This window comes from Pelophylax lessonae (genome assembly GCF_965119305.1).
Source record: "Pelophylax lessonae genome assembly, chromosome: 4".
In the NCBI taxonomy this organism is placed as follows: Eukaryota; Metazoa; Chordata; class Amphibia; order Anura; family Ranidae; genus Pelophylax; species Pelophylax lessonae.
Window position 1 is genome coordinate 196,323,716 of NC_138771.1, and position 20,888 is coordinate 196,344,603.

Below are 20,888 nucleotides of genomic sequence, written 5' to 3' on the forward strand. Positions count from 1 at the left end.
GTAGGGAATTCTAATCCACGGTTATATTTATATTTTAGTGGACTCTTATGGACTTTACTTTGAATGCACTTTATGGACATTATATATTGCACTTAAGAGGAATATATATTGCACTTTAAGCGAGTTTATTGATTTATATGATGCACATTGTCACTTTATTTGATTTTATATAGCGCTGTATACATATTTGTTTATAGTTCATTTCTCCCATTAGTGAAGGAGGTCATATAGGTCCGTAACATGACTGGGTATAAAAAGAGCATCTTAAAGAGTCAGAGGGACTCGCAAGTAAAGATGGGCAGAAGTTCACCTATATGTGAAAAGCTGCATCTACAAATTGTCAAACAATTTCAGAATAATCTTCCTCAACCTAAAATCCCAAAGGCTTTATATATATATATATATATATATATATATATATATATATATATATATATATATATATGATAAATATATAATCATCTATAGTACATAATACCAGAACATTCAGAGAATCTAGAGAAATCTCTGTGCACAAGGGACAAGGCCTGAACGCAATATTGGAAGCCCGTGATCTTGGGGCCCTCAGATGGGACTATATTAAAACAGGCATAATTCTGTGATGGATATTACTGCATGGGCTCAAAAAAAATCACTGTCTGTGAACACAGTGCCCCATGCCATCCAGAAATGGAAGTTAAATTTCTCATTTTAAATGGTCTGTTGCAAATTGGAAAACTGATCTGTGGTCAGACAAATCGAAATTTTACATTCTTTTTGGCATCCATGGGTCCCGCATCGTCTGGACTAAAAAGGAGAGGGACCTTCCAGCTTGTTATCAGCTCTCAGTTCAAAAGTCTGTATCTCTGATTGTATAGGGGTGCTTTAGTGTGTATGGGATGGGCAACTTGCACATCTGGAAAGGCACCATCAGTGCTGAAAGATACAGTATATCCAGGTTTTAGAGCAGCTAATGCTCAAGCAAGAATGGGGACAACATTCCTCTTCCAAACTACAGCAATTGGTCTCAGTTCCCAGACATAAGGTTATTTTGAAATTGATAGCAGCAACGCATCTCAAAAGAAATGTTGGGACAGGGCAACAAAAAGCTGGCAAAATACAATTCCAAAAACATTGGCCCAATTTACCATGATATAACATCCCCTTTTCTTTTAACACTCTGTACCCTGTCCTAATATTTTTTTTTTTTTTTTGAGACGCGTTGCTGCCATCAATTTACTCAGTTTAAACATTTGATCTGTTTTCTATTGGGAATAAAATATGGGTTTATGAAATTTGCAAATCGTTGCATTCTGTTCTTATATAGATTGTTGTATATTATGTTGTGTGTTGGTGCTGTTAAAAATAGGATGAGACCTTCTTTGTCATAAAAAAAAGCTTTCCTGACAGACTCCATGGCAGCACACGTATGGGTAGGCTCCGCCTCCTCTCCTACCCTATAGGACCCCACTCCCATAAATTTTTGCTCCAAGCCAGGAGCCGTGTTCCTTTTTTGTCCTCCTTCCGCAAGAGAAGTCTTACCTTATAGGATGCGTTTTCTTACATACCTGGTGGCGTGTGGCTTTCCTGGATGATGCCTTTCTACCTTAGTCCAGCAATCTCAGTACTACTGGGTGGACCCGGGCAATTTGAAATGATGCCGGAAGATGCCATAAATCCTGAATGAGAGGTGGGCTGCATCGCTTGGCCAAACGTCCTTGCTACTAGCGGGAGGCCCTTATGCCCTGACGCACACGCTAGTCTCCGGTTGAGGAGCGTTCCAGGTCCTTCTGTCGGTATTGGTGGTAATGTATTGCTTACTTTATACTTTATATCGTTTTGCTTCCTGGTTAGTATGGCGGCTGGAGCGCTCCTGCGTTCCAGGCCGTCGCTCTCGGCTCCTCCCCCTGCCTCCTGATTCCCAGTTGGGTGTTCATTGCGAGGCTTGGTTCCTAAGTGGTCTGCGCATGTGCGCACGCCACTTCCGGTCCTCCATGACGCGGTGGCGTCGGGGGGGGCGTGGCTTTACGGCTCCCGGGAAATTTAAACAGCTGATGGAGCTGTCATTCTTGGGATGTCTGTGGGCTTTTGCGGCGGCCTCCCCACGCTGTGTCTCTGCCTGTGTTTGGTAAGTCCTGTGCTGGGTCAGTCCTGCTTGAATGGGGGAGGGGAAAGGCGGCTATGGGAAGGTAAGATTGAGTTCTTACATCCTTCCTATTGCAGGTTATCTCGCTGTGATTTGCAATGGATGCCTCACCGCCCCCCGGTGGCCAGTCCCTGCGCAACAGGTGAGCTTTAGCTTTTAACTCTCGCTTGTCTGCCAGCTGGCTTACTGTAGCCTGAGCTTTTCTTTCCTTTGTTTTCAGCCCTTTTAGGTCTGACCAACGTCCTGCATCGGGATCAAAGGATAGATCACCTTCAGGCCATCACCATGCATCATCCAAATCCAGGCACCATAGATCCAGGTCTAGGTCTAGGCGCCATGATGATTGTCCAAGCCGGTCTTCCCGACATGCTGACCGCCCCGCACACAAATCTTGCTGGGGTTGTAGGGCTGTAGTCCCTGAGGATAGATCCTTGTGTGATGCCTGCTATTCTCGGGCAATCAAGGAAAAACAAGTCCCAGATCCACCAGTGGAAACCCTGGTCAGGCGGATCGTGCAAGAATCCTTAAGGGATTGGGATTCCAACCGGCTGTCTGGGCATACAACTGATACTCCAGTTCTCCCTCAGAGGGAAGACGTAGAGCCAGGCACTTCCCAGCCGAGTCGCTTCTCGGATTCCTCTGAAAGTGAGGATGACCTAGAAGACCAAAGTTCAGGTTTTGATTTTGCCATGATCTCTCCGCTAGTAAGAGCGGTAAAAGAGGCGTTAAAATGGGAAGAGCCAGCAGACTCCCCAGCAAAACAGAAGAAATACTTTAAACATCTCAAGAAAGAACGGGATCATTTCCCTTTTCTGAATGAGCTGGGGGAAATCATTACAGACGAATGGCATGGAGTTGAAAGAAAGAATTCCTTATCGTCCAAATTTTCCAGGTTATATCCTTTTAAGACCGACAAAGTGAAGCATCTTGATTCTGCACCTACAATAGACGCAGCCTTGATGAGGCTAGTCAAACACGTTACCCTACCTTTGGAAGATTCCGTCTCATTTAAAGATGGTCTGGATAGACGAATTGATACGGATCTCAAAAAGATCTATCTGTTAGCTGGTATGACCTGCAAGCCAGCCCTAGCCCTTGCAGCCACATCCAAAGCTATGGAGGCTTGGGTAGATAACGTGGAGACCACACTGAAAGGTGTCTCAGAAGAAGCAGCCAGAAGCTCGGCTGTGTATGAACTAAGGTTAGCAACGGCCTTTTTGGGAGAGGCTTCCATTGATATCATTCGCCTGGTGGCGCGGGTCATGCTCTCTTCTGTCACGGCCAAACGTGCTTTATGGTTACGTCCCTGGCTGGCCGATCCTGCTTCCAAACAAGCCTGGTGCAGGATTCCGTTTGAGGGTGCGTCCCTTTTTGGCAACAAGCTGGACAGTGCCATTACCCGTGCCACTGGTGGTAAATCAGGTTTCCTCCCTCAGGATCGCCGTTTGTTTGACCGCAGAAGATTTCAGCACAAACCAAGTTCGGATCGATCCAGAGAAGCTCGATCTTACAGGCCTGGACGTGAGTTCAGAAAGAATTGGAAAAGATCTCAACCTACAGGTCAGAAGTTCAACAAGGGAACACCTTCTAGTGGTCGGGAGACCACAAAGTCTTTTTGATATCAGGCCTGCTCAAGCGTTGCGAGTAGGCGCTCGTCTACGTCAGTTTGCGCACGTTTGGGCAGCCTCGATTACGGACCAGTGGACCGTCAAGACTGTGTCTCATGGTCACGTTTGGTCTTTCGAAGAAACTCCAATTCTGCGGTTCATCCCTACGGCTCTACCTCGCGTGGAAGAAAAGAAGTCAATTCTTCTGTCATACGTAGATTCCCTGATCTCTCAAGGTGCTGTCATCCCAGTTCCGGCCGAAGAAAGGTTTCAAGGCCTTTATTCACCTCTATTCATGGTGCTAAAGAAAAACGGTTCTTGGAGACCGGTCATAGACCTGACTCATCTGAACTCTTTCATAAAGAAAGAGAGGTTCAGGATGGAGACACTCTTCACTATCCGCCAAGTGGTGCAACCAGAAGATTGGATGATCTCCATAGATCTAAAAGATGCCTATTTCCATGTCCCAGTGGCAGCAGAACTACAAAAGTTTCTTCGCTTTGCCGTGGGTCAAGTGCATCTCCAGTTTACCTGTCTCCCTTTCGGGCTTACCACCTCACCTCGAGTCTTTTCAAAGATCTTACTGGCTATTGTAGCTCTGATCAGATCGAAAGGGATCCGACTGTTTCACTACTTAGACGATCTGCTTCTTCTTTCTCAAGACCAAGCACAGATTCTGCAACACAGATCTCAGGTAATCTCCACCCTTCAAGAATTCGGGTGGCTCTTGAATCTGGAGAAAAGCCATCTGGATCCGTCAAAATCCTTGATCTTCCTGGGGGCACTCTTCAACACCTCCAGAGGCACCATCTCTCTTCCAGTGGAGAAGATTCCGGTGATCCGCAGCAGAATACAACCGGCAATGTCAACTCCTTATCTTCGGGCATCACAGTGTCTGAAAATAATAGGGACCATGGTCTCCACGGCCCCCATGGTCAAGTGGGCACAGTGGAGGATGAGGCCCTTTCAAATCGGTTTCCTCCGCCAATGGAGCTCTGGGAATCCAGACACTCCTGTACGGATAACATCCTCTATGAGGGCGAGTCTGTCTTGGTGGCTACAACGGGAAAATCTCCTGAATTGTCATTCGATCGTTCCCGTTCCTTGGATCGTTGTGACATCGGATGCCAGCCAGACGGGCTGGGGTGCGCACTGCCTGTCAGAGGTGGCCCAGAGCAGGTGGGACTTTCCCACCCTCGGGTTGGTCTCAAATGTCCTGGAGCTTCGGGCAGCTTTTCGTGCCATCATGGCTTTCCGTCACTTGGTGAAAGGGTCCTCGGTCCTTCTACGGCTAGATAATACGACGGCAGTCGCATATATCAAGAGGCAAGGGGGCACCCGCAGTTCCTCCCTTCTGGAAGAAGTGAAACCGATCATGGCATGGGCCCAACGGAATCTTGCCAATCTATCAGCTGCTTATCTTCCAGGAGTCCAGAACGTTCAGGCAGATTTTCTGTCAAGAACCAATCTAGACAACAACGAATGGTCTCTTCATCCAGAAACCTTCAAGTGGGTCATCTCTCTGGGGATTCTTCCGGAAGTAGACCTGTTTGCCTCTCCAAACAATGCCAAACTGACGAAATTCTACTTGAGATGGCGTTACCCCCAAGCCTACGGGGTAGATGCTCTGACGGACCACTGGAAGTTCCACAAAGCATATGCTTTTCCCCCGGTCCCAGTGATATTCAAGTTCCTGCAGAGACTCAGGAGAGAGAGGGTAGAAATCATAGCAATTCTTCCGTTTTGGCCAAGGAGGCCCTGGTTTCCTCTGCTGCTCCAACTGAGCTTTCGGGATCCTGTTCCCCTGCCATTCAGGTCGGACCTTCTATCTCAGGGTCCAGTGCTGCATCCATGCCCAGCGCAGTTACATCTCATGGCATGGTCCTTGAGAGGGAAAGACTAAAAGCTCTTGGCTGTCCAAGTGCGGCAATGTCCACAATGATGAGTGCCAGGAGACCGGGCACCAACAAAGTCTACGAGAGGATCTGGTCTAAGTTTGAGGATTACATGTCTAATGAGTCCGATTTCATCACTAATCCTAAGATCCATCACATTCTGGGGTTCCTCCAGACAGGCTTAGACCTATCTCTGGCTGTTGGCTCTCTCAGAGTACAGATCTCAGCAATCTCTGCCTTCACGGGGACCTCATGGGCAAAACATCCTCTGGTCCGGCAGTTTTTCAGAGGTGCGTCAAGAATGAGACCTCCCAGGAAACCCAGGTTCCCCAAATGGGACCTTCCACTAGTCCTTGAGTTTCTCTCAACAACAGTTTTGGAACATGGAGATTCCTTCTTCCTTAAGAATCTGTCTATGAAGACGGCCTTTTTAGTAGCCATCACATCGGCTAAACGTGTCTCTGAAATTAGTGACCTAGGTTGCAAAGAACCTTTTCTGACATTTTTTCCTGATCGGGTTGTCCTGGTCCCTATGCTAGGGTCCAATCCGAAGGTAAATTCAGTTTTTCATGTCAACCAAGAGATTGTTTTACCTACATTCAAGTCTCAAGATGACCAGAGTACCCATCCGTTGGATGTGGGCGAAGTCCTTCAAACATACTTGAAGTTCACAGCTTCCTTTCGCAAGTCAGACTATCTATTTGTTCTCTTTTATGGAAAGAACAGAGGCAAGAGGGCTTCTTCCAGAACAATTTCTAGCTGGATAGTTCAGACCATCCAGTGGGCATATAGAGCCAAGGGACTGGCTCCTCCGGAAGTGGTGACGGCTCATTCCACCAGAGGGATTTCTACGTCTTGGGCGGCTTCCCTTCATGTTGCACCAGATGTCATTTGCAGAGCGGCCTCATGGTCCTCAATTAACACTTTCATGTCACACTATTGTGTTGAACCTGCTTCTTTATCCTCAGTTGATTTTGGTTTAAAAATTTTGTCTGTTGACGGTGCAAATTAAACCTATTTCTGTTTGACCAGCAGTTGCCCACCCGGGTGTGTATGGCTAGTTATTTCCCATACGTGTGCTGCCATGGAGTCTGTCAGGAAAACGGAAAATTTATATCAATACTTACCGTAATTTTCCTTTCCTGATAGAACTCCATGGCAGCAGGAGTTCCCTCCCATCTGCTGGAGTAGTCTATATATGGAACACGGCTCCTGGCTTGGAGCAAAAATTTATGGGAGTGGGGTCCTATAGGGTAGGAGAGGAGGCGGAGCCTACCCATACGTGTGCTGCCATGGAGTTCTATCAGGAAAGGAAAATTACGGTAAGTATTGATATAAATTTTCCGTTTTCTATTTATCTAGTAGTAACACTTAAGAGGCTAGTCATCCAATACATTACCCATCTTGTTTAAAAGCATTTGGATCACAATGAAAATTTGAAAAATGTAATTTGAATTTTGCACAGCATATACTGTATGTCCAATGCAGCTAACCATTACTACACCTACATTACCACCAACTACAGAACCATTCTATACCTGCATGTGTAGTTCTGATCCTACACATCTAGATCAGCCTTTCTCAACCTTTTCAACACAGAGGAACCCTTGAAAAAACTGTCCAGTCTCAGGGAACCCCTGCTAAAGATTACTGTATCTTCGACTCATGGTACATTAGCATAATGGTCAGTTGGAAGAATGCTCCTTATACTTGTAGTCATTGGGAAGACTTACAGATAGCTAAAAAGATCAGCGATGTCAGTGGGAACTTCTCTGAGCGCTAGAAATGTCTCATTGCTCAAGGAATCCCTAGCAACCTCTGGAGGAACCCTAGGTGTCCATGGAACCCTGGTTGATAAACCCTGATCTAGATCAAATCAAAGTTTATTACAGGTGCTAAACTTTACATAGAACTATGTAAAGTTTACCTGAAACCGTTTTTAATGTAATTTTCACATTGTTGCCTGCTAACATAAGTTTCTGCTTGGTAATTTATAGGTTGAAGAGCCAGAAGGGATAAAAATTGTCCGCTTTTCCAGTGCCATTTTCTATGGAAATGTTGATAGCCTGAAAGATGCTGTTAAATCTATTGTAAGTATTTTTTGTAAGCATGGAAAGTGTTCATTTCTTAGGTGCTAACACACTGTGAGATGATAACCCACAAATATTTTTCATAGGTTGGGTTTGATGCTGTTAGAGTTTTTACCAAGAGAACAAAGGCTCAACAGAAGATTAATAAGCTTCTCAAGAAAAAGAACATTTCAACAAATGAGGTACCTTACATGTTACATTTTAACTAATGTAATTAAAAAAAAAATGAAAATATTTTTTAATAAAATGAAGCCATCCAGTGACCGCATTCATATAGCGTATGTATTATGATACTTTATTCCAGAATGATATCAGGAGAGAACCATCTGCTGATGAAGATTCAGAGACGGATGATGACTTGGAAGATGAAAACAAAGAGACCAACGACATAAAGCTGCAAATAGATTGGAATTCTGAACTCCCTGTCAGTGTGTCAGTCCCTGTGGTCACCATTCACAGCCTCATTTTTGATTTTGGACAAGTAATCTTCCTTGATGTGGTAGCAGTGGATGTTCTAAAGGGGGTAAGTAAATCGAATACCTTCATAGATTGAATAAGACTGTAATGTAAAAAAGCATACAGTAAAACAGTGGTGCTAAATAATTGTCCTGAATGGGTTATGGTCTGCTTTCCTTGCCTATAAGCCAACCTGTAAATTTGGCCTGCTGCAAATAATTATCATTAATATTTCTGTTTTTTTAACATGGGCTAGCAATTAAGGCGGAACTCCAGGAAACCATATGGAATCTGTTTTACATTTCTGTCCCTCTAGTTCAGATCTAGTCATCATTCTACGACACAGAACAGCCTTTTTTTTGGCAGGGCAGGCATCCTAATGTTTCTCTTCAGCAGTTAAACAACACTTACAGGTCTTGTTCCTCCCCCAGCATGTGACTGGACAATGTCTGAACTCCAACTTGAAGGGGAAAAATATAAAATCTGTTTTATTCGTATCCAAAAGATAAAATCAATTCAAAGTGTATCCATAATATAGTCAGAGACAAGAGATGAACGCATAGTAGTTGACGCGTTTCACGGATAAACATCCGCTTAGTCGTAACCATGCACATACATGAAGAGAATCTTTGCATTGCTTCCTCCCCTCTGTACAGCTGATCGCAACAGGCTATTACCAAGTCAAATTCAGGTACTCACACTGCTAGAATTTAAAAACCTAGTTTTTAAAATGTATTAATGGGTACAGAGCTGCATTTGTTTTTAGTTCATCTTTAAGCTAGCATTACGACAAATTTATTAGATAACTTTGGTATTTACATCTTTTACAACCAAAAGCAATTGCTTGATTCCCCCATCAACACAGTCATTGTTGATGGGGAAAGTCAAAATACAATCCTAATACAATGATCACTGCCGGTGGCTATAGTAATTACATAAGCAAAACCCTGACAGGGTGGTTGTACTGTATTTGTTTGATGGATCAACTTCAGTACAACCAGCCCACCCTTGGGATTAATCGAAAATTCGTCTGGTTCCTGCTGAACCGACCAAATTTCACTCCGTATATGGCTGGCCTTAAAAAAGATGTATGTTTTATTTTTTTGATTCACACTTAGGATTCACAGGTGTGTTTGATTCACACTTGGGATTCACACGTAGGTGGATGCAGCATTTGTCCGATGCTGCATCTGTCAGTCAGCAGCTCTCTGCTCTGCCCCCTCCTCCCTCACTGGAGTGCTGGGCTGTTGGAGGGGCGGGGAGCGGCCGACTCAGGTTTTCAGCGGCTCGCCTATAGGCTGAGCCGGGTGTCGGTCCAGGCATGTGGGCGAATCTTAACTCCATGTTCGTGATGACGCCTGAATCTGGAACCAACTCCTGGACCGACTCTGTGACGTCAGAAGAGAACGGATTTCAGCCCTCTGTCTGCTGAAAATGGGGTCACAGGAGTGCAGAATGAACTGCACTCCTGTGATCCATAAGAGAAGGACAGCCAAACGAGCTTTGGCTGTACTTTTCCTTTTTAAGTGTACTATCAAAACAATCACATAACAAAGTAAGAAACAAGGACAACAAAACCCTGATCACCTGTGCAACATAATATTTTACACAAATACCAAACTAAATGATTAAGGCTTAAAAACCTTTGAATTTCTGTGTTGAACACTAGATACTGTACCTAGTCACTAAAGCTAGTCATTAGGCTATTATAGTATTCAGCTTAGATTATCATCTATTGTAATGCTTAAAAGTGCATTTTGCAAATGATGGATAACGGTTTTATGCAGGACAATGTTTATTCTAGAAACAAGAAGGATAAGACAACCGGAGCATCCTAGTGCAATAAATGTGGCAACATCATGAAAAGAATGATGTTAACAGCTGCATTCACAGGTTTTTCAACATATACTGGCCTATCCCAGTTGTCCTGTGAAATGGAAATCGCTGCTAGATTATCCAAAACACATTGGGGTTTATTTACTAAAGACGAATCCACTTTGCACTACATGTGCACTATAAGTGCACTTGGAAGTGTAGTCTCTAGATCTGAGGGTAAGATCAGAAATGAGGGGAAGCTTTGCTGATTTCTATTATCCAATCATGTACAAGCAAAAATGCTATTTTTAATTTTCTTGTATGCCCCCCTCAGATCTACAGTGATAGCACTTCCAAGTGCACTTGCAGTGTACATGTAGTGCAAAGTGGATTTGCCTTTAGTAAATGAACCCCATTGCCTCATCACAGATGCCCTGGTAGATGATGGTTGAAGAATCAGCAAATGGGAAGTTTTACACTGCTCAGGAATATGGAAACAAAAGACATCGAAAGTAATGCATTAAATGTGACAATCTTTAAAAAAGTAAAAATCCATGGTTCCAGTTACATGGGAAGTGTTGTCCTCTTATATATGATCTGTGATTTGTGTAACTAGACTGCTGTGGCTAGCATTCAGGCTGTAGACAGGGCAATGTCCTTCTGCTCTTAGCTGGCATTCAATTACCAGCTACTGGCCAGAAATGCTATGGCAGCAGTGTCCTCCTAAGCTGTTGGGCTGTAAACCACAAATACAATAGCATTACAATAGCCCTATACAGCAAATAGGGCTTGGATGAGGTTGCCTCACCTCTTTTAAGGCTTCACTCGGATATGCTACTAACATGTATTTATAGCATATAAAATTAGCAAATCCTGTGACCAGCTATGTAATGATGGTTTTTTATTGCTGCAGGCACCGATCACTTCCCTTTAAGTAGGTCCTAATAATCAAATGTGCTGCGCATAAAATTATATGTGCTAAAAATCAAAATAATTATAACAAAAACATTTTTTTTTTTTAATAATCCGTTACTAATAATATAAAAAATTACTTCAGTATTTGTGAATAGTGTATAATCAATGTGATGGGAACCATATAAGTGCAAACAAATTGCTGAATGTGCTTCATTAAAAATCAGTGATTGTTCTAAACCAATAATAAAACCAAATGCCAATTGCTGAAAAAAAATATATGCGTCATAAGCCCTTGAATAAACAATTGTATCCACTATAGTGATTTAAACAATGTTACAAAGACTCTCTTTTTGAATGTAGAAACTCTGTTGCAATGTGCAATTTCACAGTTCTGTGTAGAGTCTGTGGTGGTGATTAATCACCCTTGTTAGATTAATACTCCGGTTAGTGATCAGCCGTTATAGGAATGTAGAATGTAGCATTGAGTTACTAAAAGAAGGAACATCCATAATTGCTCATCTACATTCCTATACCAGCATTTCCCTTTTTTATATTATTTATTATTAAGTTTAACATTTTTATGTACACATTATCCATTGAACTCAGTGTTTTAATTTCAAAATGTATATACTGTATGTCTACAGATAGGGTTTTGGTATTTAACCGTATCATTACCTCCTATTCAAAAGAGTATACATAATTTTTGAGCCAATTTAGATTAATCTATTCATTCTCTTTTAAAATTATTAACACATTTTTTATACATTTTAAAACTCCTTTTCTGCTAATACTAATATTTGTGTATATATACACTTGTAACAACCTTTTAGTAATAATTTATATACACTTTTTAACTAGATCAAGAAATTATACTTATTTGTCTAGTAATATAGACTTTACTTTTCCACCCTGAACACTTTTTCATTGTATTTAAAGTAGAAGTCCGGTCTGTCAGCTGTCCCTCCTCTCCCCTGAAGCTGGTGCTGGTTTACACCCTCTACAGACTAGTTAGTATAGTAGTTAGAACAGGGGAGGGCGCAGGTTCAAGATTAGATAGGTCAAGGGCTGGTTCACATCTTGAATCGCACAAGAATGTGCTAGGCGTTCCTGTGCAATTCACATGGTGCAATGGGATTTTAGTGGGCTGAAATTGTGCCGAACCACAGCAAAAGAAGTGCATGCACGAATTTACAAAACACACAGCAACCGAATCGCACTGTCATTAAGTTACTGACACTCTCTGCAGATCACAAGTGCAGTGAGCTTTAAATGTGGTGCAGGAAACGCATGGAATGTGGGTCACCTGCACCACGTTCTGGTGTGAACTGGCCCTTAGACCAGACTTCTACTTTGTATGTAGTTACAATAAATACATATTCATGTTAATGGATCGTGTGTGTGTGTGTATATATATATATATATATATATATATATATATATATATATATATATATACACACACCGTACACCACTCACATTTTTGTAAATAGTTTATTATATCTTTTCATGTGACAACACTGACTGAAGAAATTACACTTTGCTACAATGTAAAGTAGTGAGTGTACAGCTTGTATAAGTCCCCGTTCACACTGGGGCGACCTGGTCGCCTCACAGGTCGCCGTAGGTCGCCTTCCATAGGGAAGCTGCGGACCTGTTCTAATAGGAGCGACACAAGTCGCTCCGACTTAGAAAAAGGGTCCGGAGCTTCTTTGGGGCGACCCGGAGCGACCGTCATAGACTTCACTGTTATGAAGTCCGTGGCGGCCGCTCCGAGGTCGCGGCGCGCTGCTCGCACCACGACCTCGGAGGTCGCCCTGGGAAGTCGGATCGCCCCAGTGTGAACGGGGCCTAACAGTGTAAATTTGCTGTCCCCCTCAAAATAACTCAACACACAGCCATTAATGTCTAAACCACTGGCAACAAAAGTGAAAAATGTCCAAATTGGGCCCAAATGGTTAATATTTTGTGTGGCCACCATTACTTTCCAGCACTGCCTTAACCCTCTTGGGCATTGAGTTCACCAGAGCTTCACAGGTTGCCACTGGAGTCCTCTTCACTCCTCCATGACAACATCATGGAGCTGGTGGATGTTAGAGACCTTGCGCTCCTCCACCTTCCGTTTGAGGATGCCCCACAGATGCTCAATAAGGATTTGGGTCTGGAGACATGCTTGGCCAGTCCATCACCTTTACCCTCAGCTTTTTTAGCAAGGCAGTGGTCATCTTGGAGGCGTGTTTGTGGTTGTTATCATGTTGGAATACTGCCCTGAAGCTCAGTCTCCAAAGGGTGGGGATCATGTTCTGCTTCAGTATGTCACAGTACATGTTGGCATTCATGGTTCCCTCAATGAACTATAGCTCCCCAGTGCTGGCAGCAGTCATGCAGCCCCAGACCATGACACTCCCACCACCATGCTTGACTGTAGGCAAGACACACTTGTCTTTATACTCCTCACCTGGTTGCCGCCACAAACGCTTGACACCATCTGAACTAAATAAGTTTATCTTGGTCTCATGAGACCACAGGACATGGTTCCAGTAATTCATGTCCTTAGTCTGCTTGTCTTCAGCAAACTGTGGGCTTTCTTGTGCATCATCTTTAGAAGAGGCTTCCTTCTGGGACAACAGCCATGCAGACTAATTTGATGCAGTGTGCGGCGTATGGTCTGAGCACTGACAGGCTGACCCCCCCCTTCAACCTCTGCAGCAATGCTGCCAGCACTCATTCGTCTATTTCCCAAAGACAACCTCTGGATATGATGCTGAGCATGTGCACTCAACTTCTTTGGTCGACCATGGGGAGGCCTGTTCTGAGTGGAACCTGTCCTGTTAAACCGCTGTATGGTCTTGGCCACTGTGCTGCAGCTCAGTTTCAGGGTCTTGGCAATCTTCTTATTGACTAGGCCATCCTTATGCAGAGCAACAATTCTTTTTTTTCAGATCCTCAGAGAGTTCTTTGCCATGAGGTGCCATGTTGAACTTCCAGTGACCAGTATGAGAGAGTGAGAGCGATTAACATGTGTTGTGTGTGTGTGTGTGTGTATAAATATAAATTAGTCTTGTAAATGGGTTTGGAGTGCTCTACCGCCATCTTGTGGCAATACAACTCAATATATTCCCATTCAATTACAGCCCCAATTCCAAAAATGTCTCATAAACCCATATTTCTTTCACAATATAAAAAAAGTAAATCAGAAACCGTACCATTTTTTTAAAAAAAAAAGAAGGGTAATTTTGAAATTGATTGCAGCAACATGTCTGAAAAAAGATGGTACAGAGCAAAAAAAAAAAAACCGCTAGCAAAGTAAGTGGTACTAACAAGGAAGAGCATTTTGCAACTATTTAGGTTAAGTGGCAATAGGCCAATAACTTGATTGGGTAAAAAGCTGCGTCTAAAAATTGTCAAACAATTTCTGAATAATATTTCTCAACATGAAATATCAGAGATTTTAAGTATATCATTATCTACAATACATAATATGGAAAGATTCAGAGAATCTGAAGAAATCTCTGTGCAATCTATTGTGCCTAGGCGGAAACACAATATTGGATGCCTGTGATCTTCTGGGCCTCAGACAGCACTGCATTAAAAGCAGGCATGATTCTGTGATGGACATCATTGCATCGGCTCAGGAATACTTCTAAAAATCACTGTCTATGAAAACAGTTCGCTGTGCCATCCAAAAATGCAACTTAAAGCTCTATAATGCAAAGAAGAAAGCATATCTAAACATGATCCAGAACCGCCACCATCAACATGGGGACAAGTGCTTTGGGGTGGGGGGGGGCTGAGCCTCAGTGGGAAACCCGTTGACCGCTGATGAGTCATCGGTTGTTAAGGATGTGGTGACCGGCTGGCTTCCTGGCCCACTCCCTAACAACCAGCTATTCTTTACACAGAATTTGAATTGGTCGATCATTTTTTGACCAATTTGAAATTCCAATCATTCTGAAAATCTGGATTTTTTTAGAACATAAAGAAACCTAACAAATTTTTTCCATTCTGCACAAGTCGCACTAATCCAAAGTTGCATCAAAATCACAGCTATATGATGCAGGTGCGACTTTCATATGACACTTAAGGGTTTACATTGAGGGCTATGGACCTCAAGCCGCATGAAAGTCAGACAAAAGCAGCACAGAAACTACTTTGATGCCGCTGCGACTTGAAGTCACACAGATATGAACGGTACTCCTAGGGAAACATGGGGTGTGACTTGCCATGCGACTTTGGATTCCAAAGTTGCATAACAAGTCACACTAGTGTGAAGAGGGCCTAATAATTGGTTAAAATAAAGTGCATAAAATATTTACGCAGGGAATAAAACAGCATTCCAATAATAGAAGTAGCAAATAATCATTGTTACTGATTCATATGAATCGCAAACAATGAAAGTGTGTTACCTACTGTACATATACTACTGTGTTACTATGCCTACAGTTGTGTTTTGCATGTTTTTTTTTTTTTTTTAATCTTTATTTAATGGAGATTTCTCCTGTGTTTTAGATATATAAAGAATTCCAGAGGATTGATGTAGATGTATATATTGCAGGATGTGAGGGTAAGTTGACTGTTGCTTGCGTCCTTAGTGAATTTTTTTTTTTTTTTTACTGCTTTTCTCTTAGTTATAATTTATCTAATATTTATTAACTTGGTTCGAAGTTTTCAGTTTTTAATTTATAAGGATGTAACTAGTCCCAATTAATGATTTATATACATATGATTATTGCACAGCAACTACAAAATCTTGTGAATCAACAGGTATGCCTATAAGAACAATTCCCATACAGGGTAGACATTTAAAGTGGTAGTAAAGTTAGCTTTGCAACTTTTACCTACAGGTAAGCTTAAAACCAAGATTGCCTGTAGGTACAATTAATATCCACTAAATGTGCACCATTTAGGAGATATTGCAATGAGTAGCAACCAGTTACGTCACTGGGGCATGTGCCTGCGCTCTCAATGGACAGCATGCTATCCATTAAAAGAGCTGTGCCGTGGCCATAAGTCCTGCACGCATGCGCAGGAGTGACATCACGGCTCAGCCACTCAAATGGCCAAAGCCTGCCAACCCGGAAGGAAGGCTGGGTGAAGATGGAAGCTCTGTCAGCAGTGACAGCTCACCACTTCGTTGGACAGGTAAGTCTTTCATAATGTGCTAATATACCTTTTTTTCCCCCCTTTTACTTTTAACATCAGTCCAGTTTGAAGAGCATAGGCATATGTATTCACTTTAAAATTCCAGCCTTTCTATTAAATAAGTTTTGATGCATTTCCATTTCAGAAACAGGAAAAAGTGAAACCCAAGCATACTGAGAGATAAAATAATTATATTTAAATATACTGTAAATGAACCTACTAGCCTGACACTGTGATGGGTGATCTCACTGCACAATGGTGTGGCTGGGGAACTAAAGATTATCATCCATAAATTGGGTTGATAGTTGTCTAATACCACAGTGCTCTGGATTTGGAAGTTTGGGGAAACGGACCTGCTGTGCAGACACCTGTGCCCTGCAATAACAAAAATGCTTTGGATAATCAAGGGAAATAATATATGACAAAAAAAAAGGTCTATTTCCCTAAAGGTCTTTCAGGACAGCACCTTGAGAGAGATGGCCCCTCCCTCTCACCAACAGGAAACACCCATTCCACCAAGCTTTAAAATGAGGCTTCTCCCACAGTTCATCAATTTTTGTGTTTCCTCCGGCCGAGGAACACCTCAGTGGGGAGTCAGGGGCTCTTAAGGTGCTGCCCTGAGAGACTAGGCTCCCTGCCTCCACCTTACCTTTAATCATGGAGAGTTTGTTTCCTCCCATCCACGCGATTGGCAGTGCTGCATGGGCTCCCTCTTTGCCTTCAGTGCTCAGGGAGAGCCGGGACCCCTTGTGAGTGCAGCCCCTGGACGGCAAACTGCTGGCGGTGAGTCTTTTTTCTTTCCACTGCCGCTTCATTTTTTTTAATTTGCCGCCGCTTTTCCGACAACGAGATGACGCTCGTCCGGTCGAAAGTGAGGTGTCCGGGAGGGGCAACGCTCATGGAGGAGGCGCGCGGCGTCACTTCCGCCGGAGACACAGGGGAGGAGCAGGGCTGGTGCTTAGTTCCAGTCAGGCGCAGTGGCACTTTGGGAATCCGGAACCGGTATCCTCAAGCCATCAGAACACGCTGCCAGCGCCGCTATGGACAGAGTCTCCGCAGCAGGTGGGACAGGCACAGGCACCAGCAAGGCCCAGGTAAGGGGTAATTGGGTACTTACCCTTATTTTACTATGGGGTCTCTCTCCTGCTCTCTTTTTCCCCCCTGGTGGCTGGGGGCCTGTCTGGGCACTAAGGGGCTTATGCTGATACTTCCTGTGCATCTAGGTGACCCTGAGGTTTATAGGCTGACTCATTAGAAAGTTTGTTGGTGTTGTTGTTTTCATTTTGGCAGGCTAAAAGTTCTGAGTTAATTGTTAAAAAGGAATGCCCTTCATGCAAAGCAAAGTTACCTGAACTTTGGAAGCAGACACTTTGCCAGGCGTGCATTGACTCCCTGATTAAAGAAGGGGCGTCTTCAGCATGCAGCGACTTAATCGCATCAGTGAGGAAGGAACTAGATACTACCATTCAATCTTTTCGGTCCTCTTTAATAGATCCTTCCTCGAGTCAGCCATCAGCCTCACATTCTTCTCAGGGCTCACAGTCAATCCCTTTGGTGGAAGTAGAAATGGGTCCTCCTACCCAAAGAAGTTTTTCCCCCTCTCATTCCAAAGGAGCTTCGGAGGAAGACGAGGAGGAAGGGGTAGAAAATATACCCTCAAAATATAAACTGTCCTTAGAGCAAGTAGACCGTTTGTTAAAAGCAGTTTATATTACTGTAGGCTTGGAAGAAGAGAAGAAAGAAGAGAAGAAAGATAGAATGTATGCAGGTCTGGGTGGACCTAAAGGTCGCACCTTCCCGGTGCATTCAACCATCTTAGAGGCCATTAAAAGAGAATGGGCCGAGCCAGAGAGGAAACCGTTCTTTCCTAAAGCATATAAGAGGCGTTTTCCATTTGATGAAGACCCAGGGGCACTTTGGAATAAAGTACCAAAAATTAATGCGGCTCTTTCCCAAGTTTCTAGATCAACTGACTTGGCATTTGAGGATATGGGAATATTAAAAGATAAAATAATGGATCAACAGCTTAAAAGAGCCTGGCAATACATCATGGGTAATCTCATGCCAGCTATGGTAGTCACCTGCGTATCCAGAAACTTGGAGCCCTGGGTTAACCAGCTCAAGGCCCATATCACCGCTGATTCGCCAAAACAGGAAATCCTTGATTCCTTTCCACTCTGTCCACGGCTATAGCCTTCATTGCGGATGCATCGGCAGAATCGGTTAGGATGATGGCAAGATCATAAGCTTTAACCAACTCAGGGATCTCCTCTTTGGTCCTGAGTTAGAGTTGGACAGGACAGCCGACAAAAAGAGGTCATTCCCTATCAAAAATAAAAAACAGCCACCTAAACGTCTTTTTCGACCTCAAAGGGCTCAGCAGGGTAGCAGGCCCCAAGAGAAAAGGAAAAATTGGTTGACACAAAAAAATCTAGGGGGAAAGGAAGCATCCTTTTCCATCCTCCTGCGTCAACCAACAAAGCACAATGACAAGGTGTTGCCGGTGGGAGGAAGACTGAAAGAATTCCTCCCCCACTGGACGGCTATGACAAAAAAATCAATATATTTTGGCTATGCTGTCCCAAGGCTACCAGATAGAATTTTCGGATCCTCCTTCAGAAAGATACTTTGTCACCAACCTCCCAAAAGACGCAATAAAAGCCCTGGCTATGAAGGTCCTATTAAAGGATGCGACAGGGAGGTGTGAGTCAAGTGTCATCCGAAGAACGTCACCAGGGATTTATTCCCATATTTTTCTGATAAGGAAGCCATTTGGGGATTTTCGCCTTATTCGCAATCCAAAAACTCTAGAAACAAAAGTGAAGATCCCCACCAAGGTCAAAATGACCCTCTAGTGGTGGAGAAATAAAGCAACTCTGTCAAAGGGCTTATCTTGGACCTTCCCCGTCAAAGAAAGGGTGACAACCGATGCCAGCATGTGGGGATGGGGAGCCCACTGGAATCAGAATCTGGTCCCAGGCTGATGCAAGCAAGTCCTCAAACTGGAGAGAGTTCAAATCGGTCGCTTTGGCTTTGGCCGCCTTCTCTCCGAACCTCCAGGGGTCCCATGTGCAAATCTTATCGGACAACACCATGACGGTGGCTTATCTAAGCAAACAAGGGGGCACAAGAAGCAGGACCCTTCAGTTGCTGTCGACCGAAATCCTGGAGTAGTTACTTTCCTTATCAGCGGTCCATATCAAGGGCGCGTTAAACGAGGTGGTGGATTTTTTGAGCAGACGGAAAATTTGGGAAGCAGATGGGACCCTGAATCCAGAAGTCTTTGCTTTAATCACCAGGACTTGAGGACAGCCAGAAGTGGACTTGTTTGCGTCAGGAGAAAACGCAAAGCTCACTTATTACTTTTCTCTCTACCGAAACGACGGTTCCCTAGGGGTAGATGCCTTAGCACATGCTTGGAACTTTCTTCTGGGTTACAGTGGGTACGGAAAGTATTCAGACCCCCTTAAATTTTTCACTCTTTGTTATATTGCAGCCATTTGCTAAAATCATTTAGGTTCATTCTTCTTCCTCATGATTGTACACATAGCACCCCATACTGACAGAAAAACACAGAATTGTTGACATTGTTGCAGATATATTAAAAAAGAAAAACTGAAATATCACATGGTCCTAAGTATTCAGACCCTTTGCTCAGTATTTAGTAGAAGCCCCCTTTTGATCTAATACAGCCAGGAGTCTTTTTGGGAAAGATGCAACATGTCTTTCACACCGGGATTTGGGGATCCTCTGCCATTCCTCCTTGCAGATCCTCTCCAGTTCTGTCAGGTTGGATGGTAAACGTTGGTGGACAGCCATTTTTAGGTCTCTCCAGAGATGCTCAATTGGGTTTAAGTCAAGGCTCTGGCTGGGCCATTCAAGAACAGTCACGGAGTTGTTGTGAAGCCACTTCTTCGTTGTTTTAGCTGTGTGCTTAGGGTCATTGTCTTGTTGGAAGGTAAACCTTCGGCCCAGTCTGAGGTCCAGAGCACTCTGGAGAAGGTTTTTGTCCAGGATATCCCTGTACTTGGCCGCATTTATCTTTCCCTCGATTGCAACCAGTCGTCCTGTCCCTGCAGCTGAAAAACACCCCCACAGCATGATGCTGCCACCACCATGCTTCACTGTTGGGACTGTATTGGACAGGTGATGAGCAGTGCCTGGTTTTCTCCACACATACCGCTTAGAATTAAGGCCAAAAAGTTCTATTTTGGTCTCATCAGACCAAAGAATCTTATTTCTCACCATCTTGGAGTCCTTCAGGTGTTTTTTAGCAAACTCCATGCGGGCTTTCATGTGTCTTACACTGAGGAGAGGCTTCCGTCGGGCCACTCTGCCATAAAGCCCCGACTGGTGGAGGGCTGCAGTGATGGTTGACTTTCTACAACTTTCTTTCATCTCCTGACTGCATCTCTGGAGCTCAGCCACAGCGATCTTTGGGTTCTTCGTTACCTCTCCCACCAAGGCTCTTCTCCCCCGATAGCTCAGTTTGGCCAGACGGCCAGCTCTAGGAAGGGTTCTGGTCGTCCCAAACGTCTTCCATTTGAGGATTATGGAGGCCACTGTGCTCTTAGGAACCTTAAGTGCAGCAGAAATCTTTTTGTAACCTTGGCCAGATCTGTGCCTTGCCACAATTCTGTCTCTGAGCTCTTCAGGCAGTTCCTTTGACCTCATGATTCTCATTTGCTCTGACATGCATTGTGATCTGGAAGGTCTTATATAGACAGGTGTGTGGCTTTCCTAATCAAGTCCAATCAGTATAATCAAACACAGCTGGACTCAAATGAAGGTGTAGAACCATCTCAAGGATGATCAGAAGAAATGGAAAGCACCTGAGTTAAATATA

General features: G+C 43.7%; 1 protein-coding gene across 6 annotated transcripts in view; it reads left to right on the top strand.

The window, feature by feature from the left end:
• The window catches only part of LOC309553329 (pendrin-like), a 146,875-nt gene that overhangs the window by 111,243 nt on the left and 14,744 nt on the right, over positions 1 to 20,888 (top strand). For all 6 annotated transcript variants that reach the window (XM_082254384.1, XM_082254385.1, XM_082254389.1 and 3 more), the window contains exons 15-18: positions 7,625 to 7,717; positions 7,804 to 7,899; positions 8,022 to 8,240; positions 15,410 to 15,464. In XM_082254384.1, coding sequence (XP_082110510.1) covers positions 7,625 to 7,717; positions 7,804 to 7,899; positions 8,022 to 8,240; positions 15,410 to 15,464 — 463 coding nt within the window. The remainder of the gene's footprint in view (positions 1 to 7,624; positions 7,718 to 7,803; positions 7,900 to 8,021; positions 8,241 to 15,409; positions 15,465 to 20,888) is intronic.